The following is a 20,875-nucleotide window of genomic DNA, read 5'->3' on the forward strand; positions in this document are numbered from 1 at the left end:
TATCTAATGGATCATATAAAATTCACTTTATTGATTTGAACATTTAAATTTTTATTTTTTTTTAGGATTTCACACTTAATTAATAAATTAAAATATTAATAGATGCCACTTTATCAAGGATAGCAAACTTCATGATTTTTTTTTTACATGATAAATTTTAAGAAATAAATATAATCGTCTTTTATTAATATCTAAATATTTATTTTATTAAGTCCTTATTGATTAAAATTAATATATAAGATAATAATACTTTTATAACAGTGTTATTATTCATGGTAACAGCTATAAGATGACTAACACGTGCTATAATAATTATTTGTTAGCTGTTAGAGGATTATAACTAATAGATGGTATAATAGCTACTGCCGAGTACCCTGTGTCTGTAAGTCTACACACTTGCATACAAGGTTAAACAACGGAGGACCAACTTAACTTGTTGATCACACCAAAACAACCTTGGGGTTCCTTTTTGGTGTGATCAACCCAAGTTAAGCTAGGTCAAAACTAGACATAAAAAAACAAGTTATTGCAATAATGTAACAAGATAGAAAAATTAAATTTCAAAAATTTTTAATTTTCAATTTGTACCTCCCCTAGACTTATACTTTCCTTCTCCCCCTTTGATCACAAAAAAATGGGGTTCAAAGCAAGATCTAAAGGTTAATATAATGAAAATATATCTCAATGATTTTCAAGGAAAATATTTTCAAGTCAAGGAAAATTTCTAAGTCAAGAAATAACTTTTGAAAAAAAACTTCTAAGTATTCCTCATCAATAATTAAAAACTTTATAAACCGAAAAATTTATGCAAGAAAATTTAAGAAAATTGATAACATTAAAAGAAATTTTCTATGCATTTATTTATTTATATATTCTAATGCTTTTATCAGAAAATTTTAAATTCTCATTTTAATTTATCATAATTTCTTAACTTTGAAGCAAGAAATTTTGAGCATGTAGAAATTTGTGCAAATTGTAACATGTCATTTTCTATTGTATTTTGAATTCCTAATTTGCAAAGATATTTCGATAATATAAACTTGATAAAGTTTTTTGACAATACTTCTGATTTGCAAACTTCGTTCGACAAAATATTTTGTAATTTGCAAGATTCTTTTGTCAAATTATTTTGTGATTCAAAAAACTCTTTTAACGAGATAATTTGTACTTCGGAAAAATTTTTAGATCCGGAAAAAGTTTTCGAAAAATTACTTTATGATTCGCAAGAATCTTTCGTCAAAACATTTTGTAATTCGAAAAAAATTTTCGATGATTCAATTTTTGATTCGTAAAACTTTTTCGAGAAGGTAATTTTTAATTCGAAAAAATATTCGAAGAAAGATTTCGACAATTTTTCTGATTTGCAAAATTCTTTTGACAAAATAATTTGTGATTCGTAAGAATCTTTTTTCAAAGCATGTTGCGATTCGAAGAATTCTTTCGATGAGTTAATTAATTGTTCAGAAGGTGGAGACCATACCTGACTTACCTTGTCAGTAGTTGATTCTCCCCCTATCGATTTGCTTTCTTCTGAAGTCTCTCCCCCTTCATCGATGCTCATCTGGGATGAGCTTGTAGCTTCGGGATGTACTTCGACTGTTGGGGTTGTCTCGGTAATTTCTTCCTTCTCGGATTCTTCTGATGATGGCTCGATGTCTATTGAGGGGATGACTTCAGCCGGTTCTTCGTAGAGTTTTAAGAACTTTTCCCAAAGTTCTTTTGCGCTTTTATATTCTCCGACTCTGTCGAAATCTTTATTTGGTATCGCGCTTAGAATGTGAAACTCTGCCCGACCGTTTGTCATAAACTCGTCGCGTTGCTTCTCGTTCCAGAGGCGTATGTCAATCTTTTCTCCGTTTGCTTTCTTTGGTGCTTCATAACCAGATTTCATTATTAAAGAAATATCAATATCAGAGTTAAGAAATACCTTCATTTGTTGCTTCCAAGAAGCAAGCTCCCCCTTGAATGCTGGTGGGTAGTCGCTAGCTCCAGCCATCATTTTGTTGCTTCAGACGGCGGTTAGTCCTTCTGAGGCGTCTCGGCTCTGATACCACTTGTAGGACCGTTGGGCCGGCTAGGAGGGGGTTGTTGGATATCCTGCAAACACAAAAAAAACAAACCCTCCTCGAACTCTTTAAGCTAACACTGGCATATATAAAGTAAGCTGATAAATTAAAAGCATAAAGAAAAAGCGAGGTACAAAAGGTTTACTTGGTTACAACCGATGTGGTTGTTAATCCAAGGAAGATTAAGCTCACTAAAAATCTCCTTCAGGCGGAGAAGCCTCGTACAGCAATGTAGCGCAGAAAACAGAAGCTAAACTAGAACAGAAGCGCACAAGTGTTTGAAATTACAATTTAGAGTTCATTGAAAAGCTTCTGCACCAAGACTATATTTATAGCCTTAGTCGGGGCACCTGGAAGGGTTCCGGGCGCCCTGGGGGGATAAAACTTATCCCCCAACGTTCAGATAGAGTCAAAACTCGATCTAGTCAAATTTACTGCTCAGGGCGCCCCGGAGGGCTCCGGGCGCCCCGGAGGGCTCCGGGCGCCCCGGAGGGCTCCGGGCGCCCCGGAGGGCTCCGGGCGCCCCGGAGGGCTCCGGGCGCCCCGGAGGGCTCCGGGCGCCCCGGAGGGCTCCGGGCGCCCCGGAGGGCTCCGGGCGCCCCGGAGGGCTCCGGGCGCCCCGGTGCCCAAAGTCAACAGTTATTGACTTTTTCATCCGGGACTTCTTCTCTGGTTCAGTCCCGCCTCGGTCTGGTTCTTCTCCTCCGGATCCGCTCGCTTGGGTGATCTCTGCCATCCGGAATAGGGCTCACCCGAACCCAACTTCCGGTCTTCTCGAGCGTGCTTCCCTCTGGCTTCTTGGCCCTCGGAATTGCCGCATGTTTCCTTCTCGTCCGCCAGCGTACTCATCCGCAGTCTTCGTCCCTCGGTCGTCGACCTTCTCTCTAGCTGTGTCTCTTGCTCCCCAAGCAATCTTCCGCTCCTGCTTTCGTCCCTCGGAACCACCGCGCGCTTCCTTCTCGTCCGCCGGTGTACTCTTCCACAGTGCCTCGTCCCTCGTACGCACAACGTGCCGTCCTTCTCGCTAGCTGCGTCTTCCGCTCGAGTACCTGTGCTCCTAAGCTCCTGCACACACTTAGACACAAGGTTAGAAACAACGGAGGACCTAACTTAACTTGTTGATCACACCAAAACAACCTTGGGGTTCCAACAGGATGTTCCATTCTTCATCGGACCTAAAGCCATCAAGTCGAGTCATATATGTATCCTACAAATCTGTACACTGATACACTCATATACACATATCAAATACAAAAATGAACCTAACTTAAACTCTTTACCTAAATATCAAATTATATGATCATACATATCATTGGGATTGCTCTAACAATAAAATGTGAATAAATGAAACCATCATCACAAGACACACTGGAAATTAAAATTTGAGATGATTCTTACAACTTCATAGATCATGAATACATATCACATTGTCTCCTCGGGGCGGTGCGATGATTAAGACATGGGGTGTTGCCACATGAGGTCTTGGGGTCGAAATTCGGCGTGACTGAACATAACCTCTCCCATGTCTTGGGCATTTGCACTAATGGCTAGTAGTCACTCGTGATTTATCCCCTCTATGTTGACCTAAAAATAGATTAACGGGGGCACTGGAGACGAACGAATCACCTTTTATCACATAAATACATATCACATTATACTGTGTATAATTATATTTTGATATCAAATATGATATATAAAAAATTCTATATAAATCTTATATACCAAAATAAAAAATTTTGATATTATATTATACTGTATTGAATTTTTTATAAATTGCACATATATATATATATATATATATATATATATATATATATATATATATATATATATATATATAATTTTAGAAAATTATAAAAAATATATAAGAAGTTGATTAGTTATAATATGTAACACAATTTTAAGAGGATGTTTGGCTAAACTTATTAAAAACAGCTTATAAGCTCGTACAACTTATAAGTTATTTTAGGAGTTTATAAGTTGTTAGGTCTTATTTTAAAAATAAGTTGATAAAGTGTTTGGGTGAACTTATTACAATCAACTTAAAGATATTGATGTGTTTGGTATTACAAGATCTTTTTATTAATAAAATTATCAAAAAGAGTATAATATTATTAATAGAAGATTTTGAGATTTTTATTAATAGAAGGTTTTGAGCGAATTTCTGCATCGGGGGAGAGAAAATTAGAAAGAGGCATTGGCGGAGAAGATGACACAACGTTGGAAGAAAAGTCGGCGGAGATAAAAAAATATTAGACTTATAAAAATTTATGGAGAATAAGATGGGGATTTATGAAATTATATAAGGATATTTTAGATAAACAAATTATTAAATAAGATCTTTTTTAAAAAAGTAGGGTCTTCCATACTTTTTAAAAAACAGCTTATAAGCTCCAAAACAATTTATTTTGACAGCCTATAAGCTATTTGAAAAAAAATTTACCAAACAAATTTGAAGAGCTTATAAACTCCAAAACAACTTATAAGCTGTTTTAGAGAGCTTATAAGGTCAGCCAAATACCCTCTAATATTATAATTATAAATAGTTAATGCAACCATTCACTAAATTAGAACATATATATATATATATATATATAAAACAGTTAACCAGATCAGACTAAGAGATGGAATATATATATATATATATATATATATATATATATATATATATATATATATAATAATCTCAAAAAACAAAATATTGAATTAATGTGTTAACTCATGTCCCTACTATCCATCGACCAACTTATTCTTCCTCACAATATCCTAAAATAGTGAAATCATCCTAAAGAAAATTATTGAGAAATAATATTATTTTTTCCCCTTCGTAAAGTTCCATGGATAAGCTAGATCCCTTATTCTCATTTCTTCGAGCAAACTGGAATGTCATTATGCTTGATTTATCCTCATTTCTTCGGTCAATCTGGAACATCTCACTCAACAGGAAGTTTACTATCTGCATAAATCAATCTGTCTGTGCATAGCTTCCCGTTTCCAGCAACAATGTCGTAGATCGCAACATGCGACTAGAAAGAGACACAGAGGAGTACTGATAGTTTCTTTTGGATCGTCGACCTGCTCTGGCCTATACTCCCAGACTTCAAAGAGATTGCCACAATCCGCAATCCGCAATCAGTATTATCAATCCGCAACCAGTATTATCAAATTTGCGAGTTAGACTCATAAATTCGTATAAAATCATGAATTTATCCATGAAAATCGAGTGAAATCATGATAAAATCATATATTAAAGTAAAATCGGATCAAAAGCGTAAAATCATATTTAAATTAGTAAAAACATGATTTTTAAGACGATTTTATCGATTTTATGTTGTTAATAAAATAGGACCATTTTTGAATAAAATAATATCATTTTGAGAAGATTTTAGATTTATATTTATCTATGAATGATTTATATTAATTTGTTATCTTATATTTTATTTATCTTTGGACAAATTTTAATTTATATTTGAATTTATATTTATATTAGATTTGTAATGACAAGTATTTGGTTATTTAAAAATTTAAAATTATAATTAGTTATCTTACTATTTTACGATTTTATCACTGTTCTGACAATTTAAACTCTCAATTTTGACAACTTGTCCACACTCCACAATCGGATCAGTAGTGAATTGCGGGTTTATGAATATCAGATTTAGCAACCAATATAATCAAATCTATCCAAAACTGACTCAAGCTGCTCCATCGGATTTAGCAACCAACCGAATCCTAATCCGATATGAATCCTAAGCATACTCCATTGTGTCCCATCCGCATCGTTCGCCAGTCTTCTACCTGAAAGTTGAAACCCTAGAAATCCGAATCGTCTCGTCGCTACCCATGTCGCACTTCGGGAGATCAGGGCCGCCGGACATCAAGGACACCTACTCCCTCCTCGTTCTCAACATCAGCTTCCGTGAGTGTTTTCCCTTTCTCCCCGGACTCTCTTGCTGGTTTTGATGGGAATCCAGTTTTTGACTCGCGTTCTGTTCGAATTGCTAGGTACCACTGCCGATGATCTCTTTCCTCTCTTTGATCGGTACGGGAAAGTCGTTGACGTGTTCATTCCAAGGGACCGGAGGTGAGAGATTGCTGTTATTGATACGATTTTTGAGTTTCAATTGTTTACTAAATTGTTTGTTCGTCTTTTGGCGACTCAAAGGACTGGAGATTCACGAGGGTTTGCTTTTGTGAGGTATAAGTATGCTGATGAGGCTCAGAAGGCTGTCGATAGACTTGATGGCAAGTTTCTTCTACTTTATTTTTGGTTTTGATAATTTTTTTTTTCTGACGATGTTTGATCTTCTGGAAAGTAACCTGGAATTTGATTATTATTTTTTATTGGATATTGTAGGGAGGAATGTGGATGGTCGGAATATTATGGTTCAGTTTGCAAAATATGGACCAAATGCTGAGCGTATGTAAGTTATGGAACTGCTAGTATTCTTTTGTGATTTTTTGTCACTTGAATTCAGTAGATTAGAAATAACTGCAAGGTTTTGCATTTAAGAATTATTTTGTATATCTCCTTTACAATACTTGAACAAATCTACTGAATAAGTGGTCCAAATTTTAATATCTTAAAGACATGAGTACTGCCACTCCAACACTTCTGATATTGTATATCTGATTTTGATGTGCATCTAGTTACTTAGACAAAGACAAGGGATATTAATGCTGTCATCAGAAATCTTATATGATTGTTTGGAACACAAGTTGCACCATAAATGCAAAGTATACTTGAAAGAATTTTTAGTATTTAATAAATTCAAGCAGCCTTTGATGTTCTAAACTACTATCCCATTGTTAGCAATAGGTTAGCGGGTGACTGTTTGAGGTTCTTCCTCACACATTGTTAGTTTTGTGCAGAGTTTTACAAGTTTAGTTAATCTCTTAACGATTCATAGTGTAATGCTGCCCTTTTGACTGCATCTCGTCAATTTGTAGAGGTGTCTCTCATCTTCTATGGATGTAAACACTAAGCAATGTGATGTTTCTTTTCTGTTTAACATGAAATCTAATAAGTTGTATGTATCTTTTTTTTTTAAATCTTTTCCAGACATAAAGGAAAAATTATGGAAGCAGTTCCAAAGACAAGAGGAAGGTCAAGAAGTCGTAGCCCTCGGCCTAGGTAATGATTTTTTATGTCAATCAGAATGATATTTTACAATTTTTTTTTTGAAAGTTTGTGTACCTTTGTGGTTTTTCTCTTAGTTAGCACTTCAACTCACATAGTTGATATGGAATGGCTATTATCTTTTTTAGAGTTATCCCTCCTGAAAAAAATACAGAATATTTCAAATTTCTGTTCAAGTTATTGCAAGATTACCTCAGTCATATAGATTGATGTCATTTGAACCTAAATCTAAGAAATTGCCTGATGCTGTAGTAGTGAATTAATTTTGTTTGAATTATGTAAAAGTATGCTGGAGGAACCAGCGATGAGCAAATATCTAAACTTGTTGTTTTTTCAGTATATTTTGTACTATTCTCTTTTGCCCTTTTCAAGACTCTTATTTCTCTGCTTTCTTTTGTATTCTCTTGTTTATAATGTTTAATGGCATAAAGATTGGTAAAGACCAAAGACCGTCTTTATTAATTGCACTAAAAGTTTTCAACCCACTGGCTAAAAATTTATTTTTGCAACTTGAAGAAGGCGCCATTGTTTTGGTCAAGACTTGCATATTTCTGTAATTTCAATGCCTTAACAATCTGCCAATATTTGTTGACTAAAATTGCCATGTTTAGTCTTCATTCATTTAATCATTTATGAAAACTTGAACAATTTTAACCTTTTTTATGTTTTAGCTGTAAATATTATCTTAGCGTATAACTTTGTTTAGCTACAAAGCTGCATTTGTCAAGTCATGCAACCTTAATTTACCATGCAATTCAGGTTCTGGATGGTTTATGATCTTTTTAGCTTTCCCCACTTTGATCAATGCAATTTATTTCTTTACTAGATATAGAGACAGTCACCGAGATAGAGAGTATAGGAGGCGCAGCCGCAGCCGCAGCCGCAGTCGCAGTCGAAGCAAAGGTAGGTATGAGAGTGATAGGAACAATGACAATGAGAAAGATTACCGCCGCCGAAGCCGAAGTCGCAGTGTAAGTCCTGATTATTACAGAGGCCGTGGTAGAGATGGTCGGCGGAGCAGGAGTGTCTCTTATGATAGGTGGCATTTTGAAGGTGTCTTTTTGTTAATAATGTGTCGTGCAAAATTTAACATTTTTTCCCTTTGACAGTGCTTCCCCAAGGAAGCAAAGTCGTAGCCCTGAAAGGAGTCCATCACCCCGTCGCAGCCCTCCTTCTAGCCCTGAGAAAGGGAAACGTGATGCAACATCTCCGCCTTCAAAAAGTGTTTCACCTGCAGGCCGCCGTGCAGATTCCCGGAGTCCATCACCTCGCAGCTCAAATGAGGTGCTTAGTATTTCGTACTTTTTAGCTCGTTTTTTACTCACTCTCCCTCTTTGTTTGCAACTACACTTCCGATCTTTATTTTTGTCTCACAGAATTGATGTGCCGCGTAGACCTTGAAGAATGCTTATCATGGATATCGTCTTACTCTGAGTCCACTGGACTTCTATTAAGGTTACCTGTCGTATCTTTATCAGATTCCCTTAGTTTAAAAATGTAGTTAGCAGTGTTAAACTGGTTCTGGGACTTGCAGCTTCAATTCTGGACTGTTTTATGTTCTTGTGCAACTTGATTCTCTGTTTTCTTCCTCTTTTTTATTTTCTTCTTTTGAACCTGTTCACTCGTTGTCATCACGACTCATAATGGACTCCGTTGTGTATTTTCTAGTTATCTGTTCGTGAAACGTGCTGATGTGGCTTGTGACAAGATGATATCAGAAGCATGTTTCCTTTGCTGATGATTTTTGAACTTGATAGTAAATTGATGATATGATGCTGTTGATGTGGTGATTGTTGATGATGCTGTTCAACCGGCCTTTTTGGTGGTTGCATGGTGTTCGTTTGATGATCCTGGGACAAGTCTTCTGTCAAAACAACGTAGCATAGAGACAAGGTTGCAGTATGCACTGAAACTTACAGTAGAATGCATCGATGGTCTCTGAGTTGGTAAGAATATGTCAACTTTAGATGATCTAAAGTCATTATACGACCATATCTTATGGCACTAAATGTAGTCCTATGGTTTCATTTAGCAACTAATTATGTTGTTGAGAGAGTAAGATTTCCATTTACACATGGATGTGATGCAGTAGAATCCTTGCCCGGGTTGCGGGATGAGCGCGGTTGATTTTCATGATTTAGTGAATGGCTGCATCAATTACTTGTAGGGGTTTGGGTATGAATCTTCTTATACCATCTGATGATGTTAGAATAATCACTGAGTTTTTTTTGGTCATTATCTTATGGTCATACCATTTGATTGCTAATTTTTTACATACGGTTTTCTTAATTACAAGCGTAGATTGATTGTAGCTGTGAAGTGCTAATTTGTTAGGGCAGAATCAATATCTAGGCTTTGCCGCTTTGGGCGAGCTGATGTTGATACTGGTAGATAATTCTCGAGCCACTCCTTAGTTACCTGACCCTTTTTATGTTTTTTATTTCTAATTAAGTATTTAAATTTGTTTTTTTCTCAAAATATAGAGTTTTAGTATGTTACTTTATGAGTGACATTGAGATAATGAGATTGCACAAGCTTATAGAAAATAAGAATTGGTAGTGCTTGGCTTTCAGAAAATATTGTATCAGCTTATATCTTACTTAAAAAAAAATTTATTATTTTTATTTATATCTTATATGTTTCATCTTTTTTATGCTTGTTCGCTAGAATTTTACATCAATACTGAGGGATTCTTTGAGATGCAACCTGAAGTGTCAAGAGATTGATCCTAGAACCTTAAAGCAATTATAAATTTTAATCCAATAAAAAAATAATCTTGATTCCTGATGCAATCTTTAAGTTTTTAAATTTTATTTATTATTTCTAAACAAGATTTTATGTCATTGAAGGATTTGAAGCTCGTCAACTTTTTATTAAAATTGATTGGAGATGTTTTAGATTGCTTTAAGATGTGAAACATTCTTGCACCAATTGAAATTTCAAAACGTATCTGTAAACATAATATATAAGCTTGCAGAAACTAGAAAAAAAATTATTCTCCGTAGAAAGAAATATTCAATTAATTAACGATTGATAATTGTTTAATTCTTTCATTTACATGCCATCGACTTTATATTTAAAGTCTTTGGGCTCTCATATTAAAACTCAGTTGTGTTCATTCTTTTTTTACCATATTCTTTAAATAAAAATTAAATTTAATAATTATTTGGTCCATTTTTTTACTTTAATATACAAAATTAAGCATATTGTACATTTTATTTGAAAAATTATTTTTTTGAAAATAATTATTATCGTTTTCCTATGTTATTCTATAATTAAATTTTTGTCAGCTTTGGTTTTTTTTTTCCAATTTAAAGCATTATAAAATACTAAGATATAAAAAAAAAGCCGACAAAGATTGATTTCGTTAACCAAACAGAACAGTTAGAAATTTGGAAATTGATACTTTATCCGAAGGATTAAATAGTGTCAGATTTGGGGTTCGTTTTTATTTCAGCCCACACTGCGATCGGTTTAGCTTGCGCTGCGATTCCCTTCTTCCTCGTTCGGCTCTGCTCCAAAACCCTAAGGTTGGTTCCTCCCGATGCTTGATGCTTTTCGATTTACGACGTCTCGTTTCGATTTTTTTTTGGGAAGAAGAGCTGATCCTCTCTTTGCCTTGTAGGTTTTCAGGCTCTGGCGTCTTCGAATGGCTGGGGCCGCTCCTGGACAGTTGAATCTGGGTGAGTCCCCCTCGTGGGGTTCTCGCAGCGTCGACTGCTTCGAGAAGTTGGAGCAGATCGGTGAAGGAACGTACGGGTGAGTTTCGAGTGGCTGCAAAGTCCTCACCTTCATCCTCTCTTTGTAATTGTAGACTCGAAAAGGCGATTTTATTATTTTTCTTTATGAATTCTTTTAGAAATTTGTTACTTTATTTATTATTTTTTTGTGTGTACGATTTTCTGCTCCTAAACATGCTTCTAATTTGTTGAGTTTGAGAATCCTAGCTACACGAAGTGTTTCCTTGAGTGATTTGTTAAATATTTACATAAAAGTAGTTTTTTTTTCCTTGGTGCTGTTGAATTTGCTTCCTTGTAGTTCATCACCCATGGACAGTAACAACTTTGCACATCTTGATGAAGGGGCGTAGCTAGGATGTTGAAATAGGAGGGGTTGGAAAATTAAATCTTAAACTAGAAATCACTATATCATTTTCAACATAATATAAAAATTTAAGTGCAAACCACACGTTTCTCCATAAAATCATCAAATCTAGATAAGTGTTTGCCAAAAGTTCAAGTGTTAATAATGATATAATATGCATAAACAAAAAAGTACAATTTTTGCCGAAAGAGATGTAACTTAAATAAAATACCATTTTAGTTGCAACCTTCTATTTTTCAAGAGATCAACTCTATCAATTATGTACTCTATATCAATTTCACGAGCTATCTCTTTCTCAATATATAAGACCATTGCATTGTTCAAATATTCTTGCTCCATTTTGTTGCGAATTGGTGTCTCGAGAAGTTTTATCCCTGAAAATGCTCGTTCTGTTGTAATCATTGAAACCGGAAGAGTTAAGACTAGACGAATCAACCTATCAATAACGAAATAAATCCTTGACTTCTTTGTTTCAACCAGGCATAATTTAGGAAGAGAATTGACATCTTTAAACCTCGGGTCCTCAAATATATCGAGCTTGTAATGATCCAATTGAGTCTTCAAATGTTTCATGTCATCTTTGGAAAAATGACTAGGTTAAAATTTCTCAATTAAAGAATAAATTGCACTTTTAGAGAATGATTTGAAACCATCACTTGGATTCAAGGCTTCACATAGAGTAAGAAGTTCTATTGATTCCTCAGTAAATCTTGTAGATCTTGTATTCAACTCCATCAATTGTTTGTCAATCACAACATTAAATACATGAAAATGATAGAATTCCTCAACTGTAAACTGATTTTTCTGCTGACAAGAACGCTTAGTACCTTCAATATAATGATTAGTCAAATCAAGCACTTCAATATCATGAGTATCACAAAAATTATTCACACCCCACAGAAAATCATCTCATTCATCATCTCGCATTTTTTGGAAAAGCAATTTTGTAGTAGCGACTAAACTCATTGCATTCAAAATGTCTTGATTTTTTCATTGCAATGTTGGCACAAAATATCAGATGTTTTTAAAACTCTATGCATCAACAATAACATAAACACAAAATCAAATGTCGTCATCACTTTAAGCAAACCTTTAGCCTCCGCACGAATACCAAAGGTCAACTTCCCTCCCATGAGATCTTCTAGAAGTGTACAAATTGAACCAAATAATTCAATAACTCGAATAAGAGAAGTGTAATGTGAACTCCAACGAGTATATGCGGGTCGTTGCAAAGTACTAGCATGATTGACTCTAGTACCAGTCCCAAGTTCTCCAGATTTTATCAAATCAATGATTTCATCTCCACGAATTGATTTCAATTGAGAATGCCCCTTTGAAGAAGAACCAACAAAATTGACAATTGAACTTAATTTGGAACAAAATAGCCATACATCTGATACCTCTTTAGCTGCTGTAACTAAAGTAAGTTGTAGTCGATGAGCAAAACAATGAATATAATATGCAAACGGACAATCTTTGAGGAATAGTGCTTGTAATCCATTCCATTCTCTCCACATATTGCTAGCATCATCATATCCTTGACCTCGCATATTTTCAATCAAAAGCTTATGTTGTGTCAAGATGTTACATATATGTGTTTTCAAAGTCAAAGAATTAGTGTCATCAACACTAACAACTCTCTCTAACAAACCCATCACAATCTACGTACCGCAAAACAATAGCCATTTGTGATCTATGAGATTCATCAAGTGCTTCATCAACAAGAATACAAAATTTAGCATCCCCCACTTCATCACGGATTTTAATTCGTACAAGATCAACAATAATTTTTAGTATCTCCTGGTGAATTAACGGTGATATATACTTGGCATTTTTAGCAGCTTTATCTAATATAATGTCACCAATTCCTTTGCACAATTCTCCTTGAAATTTGACCAATTCAATAAAATTTCCACGGTTATGAGAATCGATCGTTTCATCATGTCCTCTAAATGCACACCCTTGCAATGCTAGCCACCTCACAGCTCTAATTGATGTCTTTAGAAGCAATCTGTTTTGCTTTATAATATTTTCGGATTGTATATTCATCTTTCTATCAATATGTTGAGTTACATTTTCCAAGCCCTCCCATTTTTGCATAGCAGTACTATGTAGTGAATTGCAATTCCCTTCATGTCTTTTCAATGGACATGTTTTGCAATTCACTCTTTTCCAATTCTTGAATCCTTCAATTATAAATTTTATATGATGCGATGAAGGAATATCAAAAAGATAACATGGAAAACAAAATGCACTTTACTTTAAAAAACTCGAGCCATGGAAACTTTACGAACCAAGAAGACTCGAAACTGCGCTTTTGATTCTTAAAATCAACAAGTGGATATTCATAAATGGGTTGATACGGTCCCATATCAACATATTCTCTCCGAACCTCATCTTGTTTATCACATGGATATTCCCAAATTGCAATTCGTTTCCTAGGGTCTCGCTCATAATATGTGTTAGTTCCTTCTAACGGATCAAGAGCAACTTCATTGTCGAGTTTGAGTTTTTTGGTTTCTAATGTTGATCTTGAACTTGACCGAGGAGTATTATTTGCAGTATTTGAATTTTTTGATAATTGCTCACTGTTTTTTTGAATGAAATAATCCGTGATACTTCTTTTTGACATTTTGATTCACTTATAGAGAGACAATTCCTAACTCATCATTTATTTCAGTATAAACATAATATTAATGATAAAAAAACTCAAAAGGATTTAATAAAAGATGCATTTATAAATTCTAAATTATGATTTTGATTTATGAAGCAATGTTTACTACTATAACAAATTAAAGTTTCAAATCTTACAAATGCAAATTGTAAAAAAACAATGTAAATTTTAATCACAAATTCACAACCAAAATAGGGAATATTAATTATCAAATACCATAGTTAATAATAAAAATAAGTAAATGAGTGCATTCAAAGAATTAACTCACCGAATGACTCCAATAAAATTAGTGTAGGGTTGTAGGCTGCAAAGATGAGTGGAGATGATCAGATGAATCAACTCATGGTCGCACAACTTAAGGCTGAAGATGGGCAGGAGAAGAGGATCAAGGGCATTGGGGAAATTAAGGTCGAGGCAGAGAGCACCAACAACAGTGCAACAGCCGCACGGTGGAGTTTCAGATGAGGAGGTGTGTTAGCGTGTCACCTTCGCAGATCCTTTGGCTGTTCGGTAGGAGCAAGTGCTGTTGCAGAGGCAAAGCTCAGTGATGAAGGAGGAGGAGGAGGGAGGAGGAGGGATAGGAAAAGAAGAAGATGATTAGTGAACGATTGAAATTTTTTTACCTCTTTCTACTCTTCTCACTTTCTGTCGTTCTTGTTTTTTTTTTCGTTTTGTTGATTTGCTTTGGGAGAAAAGAATTGCAATAGGGTTTTAGTAGTGGCCGATTTGCTTTGGGAGAAGGGAATTGCAATAGGTTTTTAGTAGATGGATCGTATAAATATATATATACCTTTATATATAAAGCAACTTATGTGTCTTGGCTGGGCTTGAGCCCAGCCAGGCCCCTACATACAATACACCTCTGTCTTGATGCTTGTTATACAATTTAATCTTTACTGAGATAAATAATTTGAGTCGTCCCAATTGTATTTTGGTTGAAATTAAAATATGTTTTTTGTTTGCCTTGTGTTGTAGATTTATGTTTTCATGATTGTTTCAGTTGGTTTTGAAAATAAAGGTTTGTTGTGCTGCTATAAATTTGCAGGCAAGTATACATGGCACGAGAGATGAGAACTGGGGAGATTGTTGCTCTGAAGAAAATTAGAATGGACAATGAAAGAGAAGGGGTACACATTAGTGGATTATTCTTTTGAGGGATTCCTTGAGTCAATATATAATCTTTTCTGTCCTGGATATATATTTCAATAGTTAATCCAGCCCTTTGATATTCCAGTTCCCCATTACTGCCATACGAGAAATAAAGATTCTGAAGAAACTTCACCATCAAAATGTAATCCAACTGAAAGAGATTGTGACCTCTCCAGGTTGGAGTGATATCTTTATTCTAATTCTTTCTTTTGTTTTTTTTCCTGTTTGAGAGAATTTGTCTGGACAATTTTAATATGAAAATTTTGGGAAATTTTCTTAGGTCCTGAGAAGGATGAGCAGGGAAAACAAGGTAAACTTGACTCCCATACAGGGATGCCTGTGGTTAGTTGCAGCTTCAGTATACTTTTGTATATGCCAGTTCTAGTCTCTTATGATACGAGTATACTGCAGATGGTAACAAGTACAAAGGAAGCATCTATATGGTTTTTGAATATATGGACCATGATTTGACTGGCCTGGCAGATCGACCTGGAATGCGATTTACAGTACCTCAAATAAAGGTGAAAAGTTAAATATTTACTTTAAGTAGCACAACTAATGTTTCTAAGTACTTAAAACTGTGTACTAATTGTTGAATTGTTTTTTGCCATTCAAGTGTTATATGCGTCAGCTGCTCACAGGTCTCCATTATTGCCATATCAATCAAGTACTCCACCGCGATATTAAAGGTACTTTAAAATAGTAAATTTCCCATAGAACTGTGCCCCTTTTTTTTGAACTCTTATAATATGTTATGTGTACTGGGCCAGGTTCCAATCTTTTAATTGATAATGAAGGCAATTTAAAACTTGCTGATTTTGGTCTTGCACGATCATTCTCTAGTGACCATAATGGCAATCTTACAAACCGTGTCATCACATTATGGTACAGGTAAGATCTATAGGTCTGCACTCAGACATTGCCAGCTTCCATGTGTATCACTCTCTTGTGTTTTTCATTGAAAATAGGCTTCATCTTTCTTTGTTAATATGGTTTAAATCATCTCTCTTTATGGCAGACCTCCGGAGTTGCTTCTCGGGGCTACCAAGTATGGCCCTGCTGTGGATATGTGGTCTGTTGGCTGTATATTTGCTGAGCTTCTTCATGGAAAACCAATCTTACCTGGAAAGAATGAGGTATAATTTGCTTGACTTAACCATGTATGATATTTGGGCTGTTTTTTTTTTCTTCTCTTTTGTAACTTAACATTTGGTTTCAGCTAGCCCTCTCTATAAAATGCTGGTAGTCTGATAAACATATTTACTAAAGGGTTCTAGGGTTTTTAATGTTCTCAAATCAAATTTTATTCTTTTTATGCAAATACTTTCAAATGCTTGCCATATGATGAATAAAATTGTAAATTAGTGTTGAGAGATATAAGAAAGCATTTATTCATCATTAGTTGGTGTATGTGCTCGAAAGTGTGTAATATTTCTTGATTTCCCTTGTTCAAATGCATGCACTAGATTGATGGAAAGACTATGGGTGTAGTCATATCCTTTGGCAACAAGTTAAACAACTCAAGTGCGAAGTTGTAAACTTCCACAGCAAATGATGTGAAAAACTTGACATTTATAAATGATTTTTTTTAGCTGATTCATTTCTATTCGATTATTTTTTATACTCTCTTCTGGTAAGTATTTTTTTCATGCTGCAAAAAATGAAATATAGCTAATGGACTATTTCACTGCAGCCAGAGCAGCTCTCTAAGATATTTGAACTTTGTGGAACTCCTGACGAAGTCATCTGGCCTGGTGTTTCCAAGATGCCTTGGTACAACAATTTCAAGCCTTCGCGCCCAATAAAGAGGCGGGTGAGGGATGCTTTCAAACAGTAAGTTGTACTTCACTACAACTTGTAACTTTTTAGATGTTCTACTTTTGGTGAGGTTTGATTGCTTGATTTGGATAAAGCCTTTCAATTCCACAGTTTTGATCGTCATGCCTTGGAGTTGCTTGAAAGGATGTTAACCCTCGATCCATCCCAGGTAACACCTCTGTTCTACTCTGTTTATATTCTTGGACAATGATTGTAACCTTTTTGGTTTTGGTTTTGTCTATCGGTAGTTTGGTGATCTCTGTTTTGTTATGCAGAGGATTTCTGCTAAGGACGCACTTGACGCAGAATATTTTTGGACAGACCCTCTACCATGTGACCCCAAAAGGTTGTTAGTCATTTGGCTTGGTCCTTATCATATGCTATCATGCGAAATTCATTTATCATTTTGATGATACAGTTTGCCGAAGTACGAATCCTCGCATGAATTTCAAACCAAGAAGAAGCGCCAGCAGCAGAGGCAGCAGGAGGAAACTGCAAAACGACAGAAGCTACAGCATCCACAGCCACACAGTCGCTTACCTCCCATCCAACAGACTGGGCAACCACACCCGCAGATCCGGCCTGGTCCGAACCAGCCCATTCACAATGCTCCACCACCAATGCCACCCGGTCCCAGCCACCATTACGGCAAGCCACGAGGCCCCTCCGGCGGTCCTAACAGATATCCACAGGGCGGCAACCCAAGTGGCGGCTACAACCCCAATCGAGGTGGTCAAGGAGGCGGTGGCGGGTACAATAATGGCCCGTATCCCCAGCAAGGCCGCGGACCACCGCCTTACACTGGAAGTGGTGTACCTGGACCTGCTGGTCCGCGTGGCGGAAGCAGTAGCAGTTATGGGGTCGGCACTCCTAATTACCCCCAAGGCGGTCCCTACAATGCCTCAGGGGGAGGTAGAGGTTCCAACATGAGTGGGAACCGCAACCAACAACAATATGGTGGGTGGCAGCAGTAGTTGAATGTGTGCAATTGATGAAAGTTTTTCTTGTTATCTTCACTTTGAGTATGAGAAATTAGACACATCAAATATGCCAGCAGAATCATGATTGTGGAATCATATGTATTATTCAATTTCAATAAATTTTATCAAGAGTAGTGCTGAAACACATTCTAGCACAAATAGAGTTTTTATTATATTGGTTTAGTATAAACCAATATACTAAACCCAGGCCATTGTACTACTATGATTCTCTACATTTGACAAGCTCAGTTGTTTCTCAGCAGGCATGGATACAGCACCCCCCCTGAATGTATCATTCCCCATCAGATCTTTGAACTTTTGGTTGCAGATTTTCTTCGCTTTCTTGGTGATTGTTTCCGCATCCACCTGGATCAGCAACGGATTGGCAGAAAGCACAAAAGCAGTATGTACAACTTTGAATATTGCAAGTATGTAGAACTTTGAATATTGCAAGTATCGAACCACTTCAAATCAAGAACAAACACAGCCATGGTCTGCTTCACTTACAAGGTGTGAATTCACTGATGCCGGTTTCGTCTGCAGTTGCGATGGCTCGAAATCCAAATTGTTCCTTAGTTCCTGGTCCTGTGCAGCTAAATGCCTTTGTGGAATCTCAGGTGGAAGGGCGAAGATGCCACTCCCACTGAGTTCTTTGCATTTTGCCTCAGAGAGTTGTTTCTTCACTTGAAGTTGCTCCAGCTCAGACTCTATCGTCCCTCTCAGCTCGCGCTGCTTTGCTAACTCAGCAAAAGATGTAGGTTTTCTCGGAGTTTCTACCCCTTCCGTGCCAAGCAATATTTGGCTGATCGCACCCATAGATTTCTAAGGTCAAACTCAGAAAGAAAACGGTTAGATAACTTAATGGTATGAAAATTCTCTCTCGTGTTCTTTTTTGTTTCAGCAGGAATGGTAAACTAAACTGAAATTTCAAGTACATGAAACAAGAGGCGCTACCTGAAAAATTCGAATGCTAGTCTTCTGGTTGGATGCATTATGTTCGTCGTCATCAATGGCAAAAATACCATTGCCGTTCATATCTTGCAGTTTCAGAGCTGAGCAGGACCTCCTAAGAGCAAGAAAGGTAGAATGCCATAACTTGATCGTGCAATGAAAAATATTCAAATTCTATTCATGAACAAAACCTATTGATCTCATTGATTGGGCAGAACTTCGGTATATGAACTAAATGCACTAGAAACCGTTCAAAATATGAAGTAAAAATAAAGGCAAGCAACAATTAAAGCAGACTTATTCCACTTGATTTTTTTTTTTTGTGTAAAAAAAAAAAAAAAATCCAAACTCGAATGCTCAGGATACCGATGGATAGCAATCTCACCTCTTGTTCACTATCTCGGCCTCCTCCTTGGTCATCGGCGCGCCGAACATGGCCGGGCTGATCCTATCTGCCGGCTTCAGGGAGGGAGGAAAATGGAGAAAAGAAATCTAATTCAGCAAGCGAATCGTAGAACCCCAAAAATCTCAATAAAGAATTCAAAAATCTAATCAAAATGGGAAAAAAAAGGTGATAACTACCTTGAAGCTCCGGCGGGAGGAGGGAGTCGGCGATGGCTCCTCCGCCGGCTCGTTTGGCCACGCGAGGAGATCCGCCATGCAGCTGTGCGACGTCCTCACCGGCAGATTCCGATCCATTCCGATCGACGTTCTACTCTTAGCCTCTCTCTCTCTTTTGTGCGGCAGCGGAGTCGAACGAGAGGAGAGGAGAGGAGAGGAGAGGAGAGTGGTACAGCAACGGCGGAGCAGAAGATTTATATAGGCGACGTTTCTAGTTTAAATTTAAAGTCAATTATTAAATTTTTTAAAAAACGTTATGATGTGAAATCGAAACTGACCGCTCTGGCACGGGAACCGCAACAGTTGCCCAATTAGAACGGAGTAGAAACTGGCCGTTCGATTTGTATCGCACGGTCCATGGCGAAAGGAGTAGGAGAGGGAACGCCATCACGTGATCTCGACTGTGTAACAGCAGCCTTCGGATCTTTGCATTTGAACGGCACGCGTTGGTGATCACGTAGCTCAGAATAAGCTGAAATGTGTATTCAATAGTTAATACAGAATATAAAACTATCGGGTCCATTTCTTGATCGGGTCGAATGTCAATTGCGGGCGGGTCCATTTTGTTCGCTAGCGAATTAATTAGGACTTCGTTGCATTTCAACCTTAATTCTGTCTTATTTAAGTATTTATACTCCGTAATTGATGGATTGCTCTTTGACACTCGTCTGATGGAGCCCATCAGGCCCACCCGTGAATCGGGTGTCGAATAATTAAACCTCTGAAATAATTTAAAGTTATTTTAATATTTTGACTCGATTTTTCCCAATTTAAAATTTCTTCTGTTTTCTTTTGTGAAATTTTAAATTTGATTAAAAAAAGGATAAATTGGAGAAAAATCCCTAATCATATTTTACATGTAATTCTCATGACTAAAAAACTTTATTTCCACTCTTACGTGTAAAGTTTTATTTATTTCAATTTTCTCATGTAAATATTATTACCTAATTATCTCTCAGATTTTTAGATATAAAAAGTCTAAAAATGAATATAATTTCTCTTAAATTCAACATTTTAAATTAGAATTGAGTATATTTTCTATTAAAATTGCCACTCATATTTTTTTAGATATAAAAAATTTAGAAATAGGTATAATTTCTGTTAAATTCAACACTTTAAATTAGAATCGAGTATATTTTCTATTAAATTGAGCACGACTTTCTAATTGTCTCTCAGATTTTTTTAGGTAAAAAAAAAATCTAAAAATGAGTATAATTACTCTTAAATTAACACTTTAAACTAGAATCGAGTATATTTTCTATTAAAATTACTCTTCATATTTTTTTAAGTACAAAAAGTCTAAAATGGGTATAATTTCTGTTAAATTCAATATTTTAAACTAGAATCGAGTATATTTTCTATAAAATTGAGC

The 20,875-nt window shown here is 36.0% G+C and overlaps 3 protein-coding genes across 3 annotated transcripts; 2 read left to right on the forward strand and 1 right to left on the reverse strand.

Moving 5' to 3' along the window:
• Window positions 1-5,820: 5,820 nt before the first annotated feature.
• On the forward strand, window positions 5,821-8,873 carry LOC121982353 (serine/arginine-rich splicing factor SC35-like). The gene is made up of 8 exons (XM_042535371.1): window positions 5,821-5,985; window positions 6,072-6,150; window positions 6,232-6,311; window positions 6,424-6,490; window positions 7,129-7,200; window positions 8,033-8,245; window positions 8,316-8,490; window positions 8,583-8,873. Exons 1-8 carry the CDS (start codon window positions 5,910-5,912, stop codon window positions 8,586-8,588), a joined length of 768 nt encoding a protein of 255 aa, XP_042391305.1. The 5' UTR covers window positions 5,821-5,909; the 3' UTR covers window positions 8,589-8,873.
• A 1,704-nt stretch (window positions 8,874-10,577) lies between these two features.
• On the forward strand, window positions 10,578-18,086 carry LOC121982354 (cyclin-dependent kinase C-2-like). The gene is made up of 13 exons (XM_042535373.1): window positions 10,578-10,736; window positions 10,832-10,965; window positions 15,030-15,111; window positions 15,219-15,309; window positions 15,414-15,443; window positions 15,545-15,654; window positions 15,750-15,822; window positions 15,904-16,024; window positions 16,152-16,269; window positions 16,827-16,966; window positions 17,063-17,120; window positions 17,227-17,297; window positions 17,370-18,086. Exons 2-13 carry the CDS (start codon window positions 10,856-10,858, stop codon window positions 17,923-17,925), a joined length of 1,560 nt encoding a protein of 519 aa, XP_042391307.1. The 5' UTR covers window positions 10,578-10,736; window positions 10,832-10,855; the 3' UTR covers window positions 17,926-18,086.
• On the reverse strand, window positions 18,014-19,657 carry LOC121982355. Its single transcript, XM_042535374.1, has 5 exons — window positions 19,465-19,657; window positions 19,268-19,341; window positions 18,886-18,997; window positions 18,439-18,753; window positions 18,014-18,297 (listed from the first exon to the last, which is right to left on the reverse strand). Exons 1-5 carry the CDS (start codon window positions 19,579-19,581, stop codon window positions 18,130-18,132), a joined length of 786 nt encoding a protein of 261 aa, XP_042391308.1. The 5' UTR covers window positions 19,582-19,657; the 3' UTR covers window positions 18,014-18,129.
• Between the last annotated feature and the right edge of the window lie 1,218 nt (window positions 19,658-20,875).

Source organism: Zingiber officinale, chromosome 5A (genome assembly GCF_018446385.1).
Source record: "Zingiber officinale cultivar Zhangliang chromosome 5A, Zo_v1.1, whole genome shotgun sequence".
In the NCBI taxonomy this organism is placed as follows: Eukaryota; Viridiplantae; Streptophyta; class Magnoliopsida; order Zingiberales; family Zingiberaceae; genus Zingiber; species Zingiber officinale.